The sequence below is a fragment of the Oncorhynchus mykiss genome, chromosome 25, assembly GCF_057628025.1.
Source record: "Oncorhynchus mykiss isolate SJ-2025 chromosome 25, ASM5762802v1, whole genome shotgun sequence".
NCBI classification, from domain to species: Eukaryota; Metazoa; Chordata; class Actinopteri; order Salmoniformes; family Salmonidae; genus Oncorhynchus; species Oncorhynchus mykiss.
Window position 1 is genome coordinate 33,971,806 of NC_143046.1, and position 12,872 is coordinate 33,984,677.

Consider the following 12,872-nt stretch of genomic DNA (forward strand, 5'->3'; position numbering starts at 1 on the left):
TTAAGTGTCCTCTCGGTTAATGTTCAGTGTGGCCTCTGGCCAGTAGTCTCATCTGCACAGTGCAATGGGTGGAGCGTATCCATGGGTTACCGGACGGGACAAGTGTGCAGGAGCAAGCAGAGTAACCCTCTAGACCTTTTTTAAAGGAAAGACAAGCCAACTGCTGGTCTACATTTACTTAATGAAGAAAAAAACCACCTCTGTCCAGGTGAGAGGTTACTACTAAATCTTTGCAATAGTTTCACTCATGCAGTTATGAGTCGTGACAACCAGCTTGAAGCTGTATGTTGACAACCTGTATGTTGTCGCGAACATGTCAGCCATTTCATGTGGCTTGTAAACATTGTTCCTGTTACTGTTCAAACAGAGGCCATGTACAAATACTATCTGTTATTGTGCTACTAATTCTTGTTGCCACTTTCAGTGCTCCATTGTGAGCTAATGGTTTGTGGTTAGGTGTGAATGTAAGCCCTGTTTCACAATGTATAATTGAGTCACTGGCAGTGATATGGTGGTTGAGACGCAGGTTGGTAACAGTGGCAGAAGTATTTTCCACTAACAGACCCCGTGGACGATATGATACCTGGCTGGCATCGACTCCCCCAACCTGGGACGGTTGACCATCGGGCCTTCCTGGACTCTGAGCAGCGGAGGAGAGATCTGGATGTCAGTCTGGCTCAGGTCCAAAATGCCCTGCAGGAACAGAGGGTCAGAATGCTCCAGAGAATGGGCCCAGGGAGCCGACACAAACTACCCCAGGTAATAGACAGCTGCTACTGCCACCTGTGCTGTAGTTAATGTAGGCTGCGTCCCTCAAGACGACTGATGCCACTTTCCATAGTTTTTTTTTCTCCAAACGGATTCTAAAGGAAGGGAATTTAGGCTAATGACATCTGAATAAAGACCTAGCTGCGTGGGTTTCCTTTCTCACAAGGTCACTGTGCTAACCTGTGCCATGGTTTGACCCATATTTGTTAATGGCCTCCCCCACAGATACTTGTTTTGAATCTTGGGCAGATCAATCGACCAGTAAACCTCCCTCCCAGTCTGTTATCAGAGAACATCTACATCCCACCATATGGTGACCTTTACACAAGGTAATTAAGAAGGTGCTTGTTGGTCAATGCAGTGGATAATGTTTTGGTTTTCTCTTTTTGTGTTTTGCTCAAGACTTTTCTGTCTCGTGTCCTCAGAGTGGGCAGGCTAGAGATGGACTCAGAGATCATTAGCGCCCAACTGGACCAGGTTCTCTGTTCTAGGGGAAAGTGTCTCTACAGGAATGGACCCTCACCCCAACAACACAGCTTGACTCCTGTAAGCCCTTGATAATCATAGGAAACTAGTCCCCCAGTGGCAAAATGAAAGTTGCCCAGTATGAAAGACGTATGTCTACTGAAATTAGTTGTCTTTCAAGCTATCAGTTTCACCTCTGTCTGTCAATCAGGAGAAATTATTCTGTACCATTCACCCACAGTGTCAGAGGGAGGACCATAGTATGACCTCTCAGCTTATTGCTCAAGCAGTAGACAAAGGACAACTTCTGAAAGTAAAGCACTCCAGATTTAATCCTTTTAAACTAATAACATGACAAACCTGACACGCATTGTAAACGCCTTGAGTTGAGGGAAAAAAGTTCTGGAAGGCTGACTCGGCTGTGCTTGGCCATCACCCAAAAAACGGGTGTTTTCAGGAGCGAGACAACCTTGAGCGTCTGCTGCAGGAGTCCAGGGCCCAGCAGCAGCTGATGGAGCAGAAGAGGGAGGCCCAGATAGCAGCCCTTCACTCCCAGCTGTACCAGGCACGCTCCAGCCTCCAGGAGACTCACAGAGAGACACTGGCCACACAGGCAGAGCTACATGGCAGCAAGCAGGTAGAATCATGGAAGACCAGACCAACTAAACTGGTACAGGGATTTAGACCCAAAATGGATGCAGGCTGTTCCTTTGTACATGTAATCTTGCAGAGCCGGACGTGTATCTCAGTAGTATCTAACCCAGGCATTATCTGATAACACATGACTAATTGAAAACTGAAGGGTTTTGTTGACTAGTAGATAATAGTCCCTGTTTTACCAATCATATAGTAACGGTTTCCTCTATCATAAGAATGCCACAATAAGGCTATTCAATATTTTCCGTAACACCACTCGGTTGGCTGATGCTCTGCAGATAAATGAGTCCCTGCTACAGGAGGTGGCGTCTCTCAGACGGAGGCCCGGGGCTGCGGAGGAGCGGGCCTCCCTGATGGAGAGTGACGGACGCCTGCTCAGGGCTCGCATAGCAGCACTGGAGACTGAGCGGGAGGAGCTGATTCAACAAGGAGACCTTGCCACAGGGAGACGACACCCCTCAGCCTTTGGGTAATGACCCCCCCCCCCCCCCCCCCAGCCTCACTTGTAGCTCTGAAAGGATCAGATGGATATAAAATATATGGTTCCACTTTGCTCTGTGATCGCTTAGGTGGAATTTTCTCCATATTTGCTGCCTTGCGCTTATGCAACCCTTACGGTCTTCATAAGGGTAAAGGGGGTAGGGGTGGATTTGGGATTGAATTAGTATCTGGACTTTTATCTTGAGCTCAAGGGGAAGTTTCCCGTCTCAGTGTTTTCACTCTTGGCAGCGTCAAGAGTGCTGAGAGCAGAGAAACAGTCAGAACAGAGAAACAGTCAGCCTTATAACAGACTAACAAGAAGCAGGGGTTTGTCTGTCCAATTTTTGCTAAACACATCTGTTTGTGTTTTAGGAGCGCTTGGGAAACGGCTGTGGAAGATTCCGAAAAGTCGGAGGGGTTGAGGGAGGAGAGTGCCGCGTTTGAGATGGAGGAAGATGAGGAGGAGAGGGTACAAGGGAAGGATGTGTCTGTGGACTTAAGACTTAAGAACCGTGAGGTGCCGCTCTCTAAGCCTGGCCTACAGATAAAGGAAGAGAACCAGGTAGCTGCCTATTTGAGTCCTTTCCTACAGAACCATATCACATGGAGGCAACCTAACATATGGTAGTGATGTTCTTTCAAACATAGCTCTCTTCCAAATCCCACTTCAACAGTTCCCAAACTTTCCTTTTCCCCAACATACTCCGTTGAATTCATTAGAACATATAAAAATGCTATGTAATTGAACTAGCGTAAAAAAATGTTTTACCTTGGAAATGATTAAGCCATGGTTTTTATTACACTCCCAGCACATTGGCTTATTATAAGTACTTTATGTTAAAATATCACTTTATTAAAGTTGAAAAAGTACAAATTTCCCCTTCATGCAATCCGAGAACCTTTTTTTTTTTAAGCTAGGATGCTAATAATTTTTTTACAGTTTACTGTGCTACATGCGTCACTATCCAGTATCACGCGAACACATGCAGTATAGACAAGCTATAGACATACCTATGAGTTTCATATAGACCGTGGATTCCTGAGGATTCACTGTCTTAGAATACTACAGATAAAATATCATGCTGGACAGTCTCTGCTTCTGGTCTGTGAGGGGAGACGACGGGGGAGGAATCTGGAGAGCCTCTTCTTTAGCAGCTGTGCTCAAATCTGACAATGTATACACTGTAACAACCTTTCGCAACAACGAACTTGTTACAGCCACAAAGCCCAAGAGCAACTTCCATTTGTTCATGTAACACTCGTTGTTGTCGTCCGAGAACCCTGACATGTTCTTGTTTTATTGTTGGAAGCCGGTGAGGAGTTTTGACTTCTGACTTACACTAATCCCTATCCCAGACTATTTTTCTCTGACCCTGAGCTTGTGGTCCACTGCCTTTTACTGCCCTGGTCCCTGCGGACTCATAAACATGGTTTCATGGGATATGCAGACTGGGAAGACATTGTTGGAATACTGCAGGTCGAGACACTTTCTCTCACCGATATGACAATGTCATTGTGAAGGGACCAATCAAGAGAACAGGGTGGTGACGATATATTTATGAAGGGACCAATCAGAGAGCAGGGTTTTGACAATGTCATTATAAAGGACCAGTTGGTTACAATAGCAAACTAAGTTTAGACAGAGGTAATGAAAGTAATTTTTCCTTTGTTCTTTTCACTTCCAAGTACACAATGCTTACTCAGGAATAGGTGTTACATAATGTTATTACATTCATACCGAGAAATACCAGCACTTCAAATGCTTATTCTTGGAGCGTACCGAACTCATTTCCCCCGTTAGGCTGTGCGTGCCCTCATTTTATTGGTTGCAACTGAGCGGTATGTTCCCAAAACCATGTACTTCTGCCCGAGTCTGGCTGATGCCACCTTGCGTGACTCCACACTGGCACAGACCCCACAGACAATCCTTCTTGATTGAGGGGAGCTGGAAATTTCCTGCTCACTTAGACTCTCTTTCCCTCTCTCTTTCTCTCTCTCTCTCTGTTACACTCTCACTCAAATTATGAGGAAATGGGATAATGACCCTGTCATGAGGTTTTCCGTTGCCGTCATCAGAGTCCCAGATTTCCCTGTGTTCTGTGTCTGCTTGTTCTTGTTGCGTTTCACAGGCCCCGTGTCTGCTGAGTTCAACATAGATACAAACTGCAGACTTTAGCAAGTGTTCACATAGTCAAACTGGCTTTGTCTCATGTTAACTTTGGCCCACAATCGACTTCTGATTAGTACACTTCAGATAAGTGCAAACTCCGTTTTAGTGCGTTAAAGTTGCATTCATCAGGAGTTGACTGTAATCCAAAATGACTCCAGTTCATATTATACCATGTTAATGCAACTCAACCATTCCACGTACAGAACCTGCAGGAGCCCTAGTACCAATCCTCATTTTGGTAATTCAAGAGCTAGTCAGACCCATTCTGCAGCAATGGGCGATTGAAGAGACACATTTCTGTTCCACATAGAATGGAATGCAGAGAGGACATTTCATCTGCTACTGAATAATAATGTACTTCCTTCAGTTTCGCTGGCAGAGAACATCCGGGCAGTGAACGTAGCCACAGATGTCATACTTGGTGGCCTTAGGACCAGTGTTTGTCACGAAGCTTTACTTTATTACCTTCCTTACTCGTCTGCGAGTCTTTATTTTTCTGCTGTCAATGATGTGTCCACTGGTCGTCACAGAACGGAGAGAAGGGTCTGGGATTGGTCGATCGCTGGAATCCATGGCAGCACGAGCCAATAGAAGCCAATCAAGTGAGTTCGTGGCATCGTCAAAATCCAATTCTTGGCATCACCTCACACCAAGTTGCCCTTATATCATGTAGTTACTTAGAAAGGTATTGACACAAAACCGACTTAATTCCCGTCTGTGAATATAATTGCATGTTATTACTGGTAACTGCGCACTTTGATGTAGTGAGACCCTATTTTCATTGTATAACCGCTGAACGGGGGGGTTAGGAGTTGATGAACGTGTTCCTTTCTGCAGATGACGGCGCTGGTCATAGAGCTGCAGCAGCTGAGAACGGCCTGTGAAGAGACATCATCAACACTACCGGTCTCCCCCAAGGACCAGAGGGCCAGAGAGTGGCTGTAAAAGAGCTGCTCTGCTCAAGGTAGGACTGCCAACCCAACACTCCTGGTTTGGCTCAGTCTCCCAAGAGGCGTATTCTCTCAACAAGTGGTTAAGCTATTTTTATAATAACTCAATTGAATCAATGATGTATTGAATGAATGAAAAGAATGGACAGATTTCTGTGTGGTAATACCATTGTTTATGCTTCTACAGTTGACATGGCCAATACGCTACTATACCAGTGGTTCCAGTTATATTGACAAGACCCATTATTTTTTAGTTTGAAAGTCTTATTTTTTTCTCCTCTCCTCTGTATAGGACTGTGTGGGAGAGATGGAGAAGGATAGGGAGGGGCTGGCTTTCCTGGACAGAGACTGTGGAGTTCTTTGGGGTGGTACCTCCAGGGTCATTGGCCAGAAGTAACCCACTATACATTCACATTGATCCTTGACTATGTAGGCCCACATTTCCATATTCTCCACAATCCTCGACACTTTCTTTTACAAAAACACGTCTGTTTGCGTATAAATGATGTCTGAATCAAGACCGCGGGAAGCGATCCGCTGAGGCCCTGCGTATTAAATTGTGTTCTCAAGTACGTCCTCAAGAACTCCTTTTTTAATGTTTACCTGACATCACCCGCATTGTGGACTGTGTACAGCATTTGGTTTGGCAGTTTAAAAATAAATATTGGACTGGCTCAAATACAACTCCACTATCCCTAGGCCTTTACGGGTATACCAGTTGGACAGAAAAATACCCCTCAAGGATCTCACCGCCTCGTATCTTTGTGTTATGCATGTACACAAGCTTAGTTGGAGAAAGGCAGGTATTTTTCAGGCTCCATTGTATAGGCTAACCTGTCAAAACATATTCCAAAGATTACACAATTTACAGTTGGCCTGCATGCACATTTTGTCTAAACAGCGAACAAATATTTACTGTGGCTGGGTGTGTGGAGGAATTAGTCACTTCCTTGAATGGGTCTTGCTCAATGTTAGACCGAATGGTCATTGCATACTGTGTGGTTTGCTCTTGTGACCGGTTTGATACCCCTCCCTCACAGTACAGGACGTGATTTCCTGCATACATTCATCATCCGTGTCTGACTTGCCAGTACATGACAGCTAGCAAATGTAAATGATGACGGTGTGCCCTTTTGTGGACAGGTTTTTATTAATGTTTTCTTTTTTCTTAATGCGAATTCTTAATCAATACAGTTAGATGACTTATTTCACATAAAATAAGAATAGAGTAGATGTCATTAACCAAGGATGTTATTTTTACTCGTGGGTACAAAATATGTCAAAAATGATCAGCATAGGTGTTGACTGCTGTGATTGTTCACACTGGGGTCAAAATCCCCTTCAACTGCTAAGATCAAAGGACTTTGACCCACACGTGCCAGTTCATCTCCACCACCATCTCAAAGGGGACATCCCCCCCCCCCCCCAGGTCCTTGGCTATCTCACTCTGGGGCGCCTGAATGGAGAGAGGACTGTTTACTAGTTAGAACCAGGGGTCGCGTTGAGCGGAGCAACATTACAGAAGGTTCAGATAGAATTAGAGGTCATATGCTGAATGTGTGTGTAACTGTAATGCGATTTTCAACAAGTGCACTTTCCAGATCACCATAGACTAGTCTTGTTATTATGACCTACCTGTGTACAAGTCCCAGGGACACCTTGAAAAGAATCCCCCATCCCCATCGGCTCGTCCACAGCTGTCTAGACTCTCTGGCTCCATGTCTTTGGTGGCAATAATAAACTGAGATCACACCAGGTCCCCGACCTGTAATGGTGCCACGGACACCAAATTGAGGAAGACTAGTGACATCAAACTTTTAAATTGAATGACCTGTTTTTCAAGGTAAAAGGTCATGCCACCTGGACGTATAAAGAGGCGTTTGTGACAATACTGACCTGCACATTAGGTCTATTCCTCTTGGTAGGCCAAGTAGGTGGGTGACGCTTGCTCTACTGGCAGAGAAAATAAGCAGTGAATCCACAACTTGAGTCGACTAACATAGGTTAGTACATAATGGAGCAGGCATAAACTTAATTCTGGCCATATAAAAAAATATATATATATTTTGTCAAAATGACAGTCAGCCATTTTAGTCAACTAAATGCCCTTTAATTTTAGTCACATCACATGTGCTTTGCCTCACTAAACTACAGTAAACACACATAGCCCTGTCTTATCAACATGTTTCTGCATAACATCCTGTCACCTGATGCTCTTCCCAACAACCAAATTGGCAGAATAGCATATTACTCAGCAGCAGATTTAAAACAAAAATGGTACCTCTAACTTTTTCAGTTGATGGCATCAGCCCATGATTTGGTTGCAGCAGTAATTTTCCTGCGGTGTCATGTAATGTTTATTTAGCACCTCAGAAAGTAATACACAGTGCTTTAGACTGTGTAACAGACTATAGAGATGGTAGGCTATTCAATAAATAAGTGGTTTCATTTAACGTGTTCAAGCAGGAATGCACGATTGAAGATATTTTGATGTGCAACCTAATATAGTGATTGTCAAGAATTTAGGGTTGACAATCAGGCTATTGTATATTTTACTAGTAAAGAAGGGCTCCTGTATTTTATGAATTTTGTTGCTCAATACAGATGAATTTGCCTACATTTTTATCATAGGCAAATTTATTTTGGGGCTAAATCACCACATGAGGAAGTGAAAGCAATCTAGCTAATGTCTTTTGAGTCAACACTAAATATACTGAACAAAAATATGAAATGCAACATGTAAAGTGCTGGTCCCATGTTTCATGAGCATGAAATAAAAGATCCCAAAAATGTTCCATTTGCACAAAAAGCTTATTTCTCTCAAATTTGTTTAGGTCCCTGTTAGTGAGAATGTATCCTTTGCCAAGATCATCCATCCACCTGACAGGTGTGGCATATCAAGAAGCTGATTAAACAGCACGCTCATTACACAGGTGCACCTTGTGCTGGTGAGAAAAGGTCACTAGAATGAGCATGAATTAAGTTTTGAAGGAGTGTACAATTGGCGTACTGCAGGAATGTCCACCAGAGATTGTTGCCAGGTAATTTAATGTTAATTGCTCTACCATAATCCTCCACCAAAGTTCGTTTTAGGGAATTTGGTGAGTACGTCACACCCCCAGACCGTTTAACCACACCAGCCAGGCCCTCCACATCCTGCTTCTTCACCAGCGGGATCGTCTGAGACCAGCCACTTGGACAGCTGATGAAACTGAGGAGTATTTCTGTCTGTAATAAAGCTCTTTGGGGCCTAACTCATTTCACTTGACTGATTTCCTTATCTGAACTGTAACTCAGTAAAATCTTTGTTATATATTGTTTATTTTTGTTCATTATATATTATACCCACTGCTAGTATGCATTCATCTAACTTGGAGAGCATGGACAGGGTTACTGTGACTTGGTATACTGTCCAGGAGAGCAGGGTTACTGTGACTTGGTATGCAGTCCAGGAGAGCATGGGCAGGGTTACTGTGACTTGGTATACAGTCCAGGAGAGCAGGGTTACTGTGACTTGGTATATAGTCCAGGAGAGCATGGGCAGGGTTACTGTGACTTGGTATATAGTCCAGGAGAGCATGGGCAGGGTTACTGTGACTTGGTATATAGTCCAGGAGAGCATGGACAGGGTTACTGTGACTTGGTATATAGTCCAGGAGAGCATGGACAGGGTTACTGTGACTTGGTATATAGTCCAGGAGAGCATGGGCAGGGTTACTGTGACTTGGTATATAGTCCAGGAGAGCATGGGCAGGGTTACTATGACTTGGTATACAGTCCAGGAGAGCATGGGCAGGGTTACTGTGACTTGGTATACAGTCCAGGAGAGCATGGGCAGGGTTACTGTGACTTGGTATACAGTCCAGGAGAGCATGGGCAGGGTTACTGTGACTTGGCATACAGTACAGGTGAGTCGTGGAGAGGATGTTAGGGTTATCCTAAACTAGGGACAGGCCCACTGGGCAAAAACTGGTTGAATCAACAAAGTTTCTATGTGATTTTAACCCCCCAAAAATCTGTGATGATATTGAATCAATATGGAAAATTAATCAAATTTGCAAAAAGTAATCAACATAAGGGCATTTTTTTTTTTTTCAACCCAACTTTTAACCCGAAATCTAATCCACATGCTGACTGTTTTGTTGAATTGATGTTATTTGACAACTCAACCAAATGTAAATCAAAACTAGACTGGTGAACAACACCGAACTAACCACACTTCCCTGAGGAGTATCACTGTCCACTTCAAACCCCTAAATGTGCACTTCTGAAGGGGGAACAATAAAAATGTCTTAAATGATCAAATCTGAAAATAAACGTTTACGCCGCATTTACTGTGCTGGAATGCGTGGTCAGTCATGGTTTACAACATTAGCTCCACATTTCTAAACCCTCCTACCTACCTCAATACCTCTGAGAAAATAAAAGAGCCCTACTAACCCTACACTTCAATCTTACCCTCTCTTCAACATACTTACAATATAACAACACGCTCCACCATTTCATGACCATACACTCCAGACACAAACCATTCACATGCTGCCAACCAGGTGTAACAATAAAATGTCACACAAGAAACTGAAGTATATTTCTTGTAGCGCCCTCATGTGGCTTTTTCAAGTTACTACTACCAATAATTTGACTGAAATTCTATTTTTACTGTAGTGGAAGTGTAATTTATGTCATTATTCATGTGGGATGTTGATTGAAATACAACAACAAAACATTTACGAACCAATGTGGACAAAATAAGGAGCATCTGGACATTTAATGATAAAAGATTCTACAGGAGCTGGGACTGAAATCGATTTATTCTTTACAAAGATAGTGTTACGATGTAATACAAATCAATATGATTATATAAAGTGTGTGTGCGTAAGTGGTGAGTGAGTGAGTGAGTGTGGGTGTTCCATAAAAAAACAACTTCTACAACCAATTCTGATTCTTTCTGTGATAGTTAAAGATACATGTGATAATATCACTTCCGCGGTGGAATCATCAGTAAGCCTTCTCTTCAGCAACTTCCATCTTTCACTATCAAGATGTCTGCATTGGTTTCCCTGGAGAGAGAGATGGTCAGAATGATTTAAGAAAGCTTACTTTCCTGAGTATTTTCAGACTTTGATCTTCTCCAGTGGACTAATTCTGAGCTAATTCTGTGTTTTACATGTACATTTTTGTCATAGGCAAAATGCCTCGTTGCCAGATCTCTTTGTACAGACATGCCACCAGGGGTCCCTTCACAGTCCCCAGTTTCGAAATGAATTCATGGCAACGCACAGTATTTTACAGAGCCATGATTACATAGACCTCCTTTCCATCTCCTATTACTTAATAAGCAAACAGATAAATGACCTTTTAAAAAAAAGATTGAACAACGTTTCATGGAATGGCAGGGGACTGTGAGGACACAAACACACACAGAGACACACATACTTTTTTCAGTTGTTTGTACTACTATATCATTTTGTTGTATTATTTGTATATCGTTGTGTTTTACATTTGTATGACTGTCCTTGTCTACCAGTGGTTTGTTACTTGTCCTGTAGCCGCTGCTTCAATTAAACTGATATGTGGTAGACTCACATCCGGTGAACACACAGAGAGCACTCGTTGGGGTAAGTGTTTCCATCATTGCCACACACTGGGGAGTAGTTGAGCGGGCACGCCTGGGTTAGGCTCATATCCCCACAGGAAGGCTGGTAAAATAATGAAATAACATTTCAAGATGATATCCTTTGACTCCAACCCTGGTTGGTGTTTTATATCCACACGTTTAAATTCACATGAATTGATTTGTAGCTGCCAAATTAGCATAGGGAACTGTAATAATAATATTTGAATGGCAGCCTCTCACCCTCCTGTAGAGTCTTGATCGGTCCTCTGCGGCTACTAATGGTGACACATAAGTAGAATTTAGCATTTTATTCTTTATCATAATCACTTATTATTCTCATTTAGGGCTTAACTACGAATAAACAGTACAATAGACAGTATGACCTTTGTCATTTTTTGACAAAATACAGTTCCTATATTGAAAGGAATTATGAAATGTGTACAAAATAGGCAGAGGTTATTCATGTACTTACCTGCAGAAAAGAAGACAGCCAGACAGACTAGCAAAATAGTTTTCCCAGCCATGTTGATGCGGTCTGGCCCGAAAGAGATCAAATTCAACTGATAAAATAGTTGGTATGGGTCCAATTACCGAATGCAGCTCCAAAAGTACAATATAATCTCTATTATGTCTTCTTTGCTTCTGTATTATCTGCGATGGGCCTTGCTCAAGGTCTGCTGTTGGTTTGGAACCTGGGGATGCTGTTGCCTTGTCATATAGTGGAGGCGCGTCTGTTTGTCTGTGAAATAATGTGACCCTGTGTTGTGTAAAGCTGATGTTTTGACGCCCCTGCACCTGACCAGCCCGCCGGCGACAGTTACAACAGAGCCGCCCTATTGTCCAGGTCTTTATTAAGGGATGAACATTCCTACTGCCTAAATATTGCTGAGCGCACTATAAAAAAACAGGGAGGGTGGCAGGTGTGCGTGACACTGGTGTTGTTGATGATGAAATGCATACCTATTGAGCAAGAGTTTACTATGGTACATGTTTTTAAGCTCTGAATTAAAGACTGCACATTATGTTCACTGAATTTGTCATATTTTGGGCCACACAACAATATGGTTTGGTCTTGTTTTCACCTGGATGGTAGGCTAATTTAGTTTCACTAGGCCTAGAGTTGGCCGACTTACACTGGGTGTACAAAACATAAAGAACACCTGCTCTTTCAAAGTGCTTTTGAACAGGGTATGGTGGTAGGTGCCAGGTGCACCGGTTTGTGTCAAGGACTGCCACGCTGCTAGGGTTTTCACATTCAACAGATTCCCATGTGTATCAAGAATGGACATCCAGCCAACTTGAACCAACTGTGGGAAGCATTGGAGTCAACATGGGCCAGCATCCCTGTGGAACGCTTTCGAGACCTGGTAGAGTCCATGCCCAGACAAATTGAGGCTGTTCTGAGGGCAGAAGGGGGGGGGGGGGGGGCTGAAACTCAATATTAGGAAGGTGTTCTTAATGTTTTTTACACTCAGTGTATATTGTCTGTGTGCTAATGCATATATGAGGCCCTCATTCCCAGAATTCTTTGAACTAGATTAAACAAGATGATAATTCAGGGCTCATTTGTATTTTTTATTTCGAATGAACACATGACTTCTATGCGTAATCACCCAAATATTATTTGTATTGTGCTTTTGTCACAGAAGGCTTAATAAAATATGGACGCAAATCCTAATATTAGTGGCAGAGAGGAAGAAAGCTTGAGGAATTTACTAGACTCTCGTGGAGGGGGCATCTTCATCTGGATTGGTTTAATTTAGAG

The 12,872-nt window shown here is 43.0% G+C and overlaps 2 protein-coding genes across 3 annotated transcripts; one reads left to right on the forward strand and one right to left on the reverse strand.

The window, feature by feature from the left end:
* Positions 1–44: 44 nt before the first annotated feature.
* LOC110505063 (uncharacterized) lies at positions 45–6,062 on the forward strand. 2 transcript variants are annotated; one of them, XM_021584013.3, is made up of 11 exons: positions 45–208; positions 563–759; positions 994–1,097; positions 1,194–1,314; positions 1,475–1,546; positions 1,691–1,870; positions 2,169–2,359; positions 2,743–2,932; positions 5,071–5,142; positions 5,378–5,504; positions 5,783–6,062. In XM_021584013.3, the coding sequence occupies exons 2-10, from the start codon at positions 577–579 to the stop codon at positions 5,483–5,485; spliced, it is 1,221 nt and encodes a 406-aa protein (XP_021439688.3). In that variant the 5' UTR covers positions 45–208; positions 563–576; the 3' UTR covers positions 5,486–5,504; positions 5,783–6,062. The 2 variants fall into 2 exon arrangements, with proteins under 2 accessions (XP_021439688.3, XP_090075847.1); XM_090219721.1 differs by lacking the exon at positions 45–208 and having other exon boundaries at positions 480–759.
* Positions 6,063–10,283: 4,221 nt separating this feature from the next.
* Positions 10,284–11,960, reverse strand: LOC110504305 (putative pancreatic secretory proteinase inhibitor). The gene is made up of 4 exons (XM_021583098.3): positions 11,580–11,960; positions 11,348–11,382; positions 11,077–11,189; positions 10,284–10,550 (listed from the first exon to the last, which is right to left on the reverse strand). The coding sequence occupies exons 1-4, from the start codon at positions 11,629–11,631 to the stop codon at positions 10,505–10,507; spliced, it is 246 nt and encodes an 81-aa protein (XP_021438773.3). The 5' UTR covers positions 11,632–11,960; the 3' UTR covers positions 10,284–10,504.
* Positions 11,961–12,872: the final 912 nt, after the last annotated feature.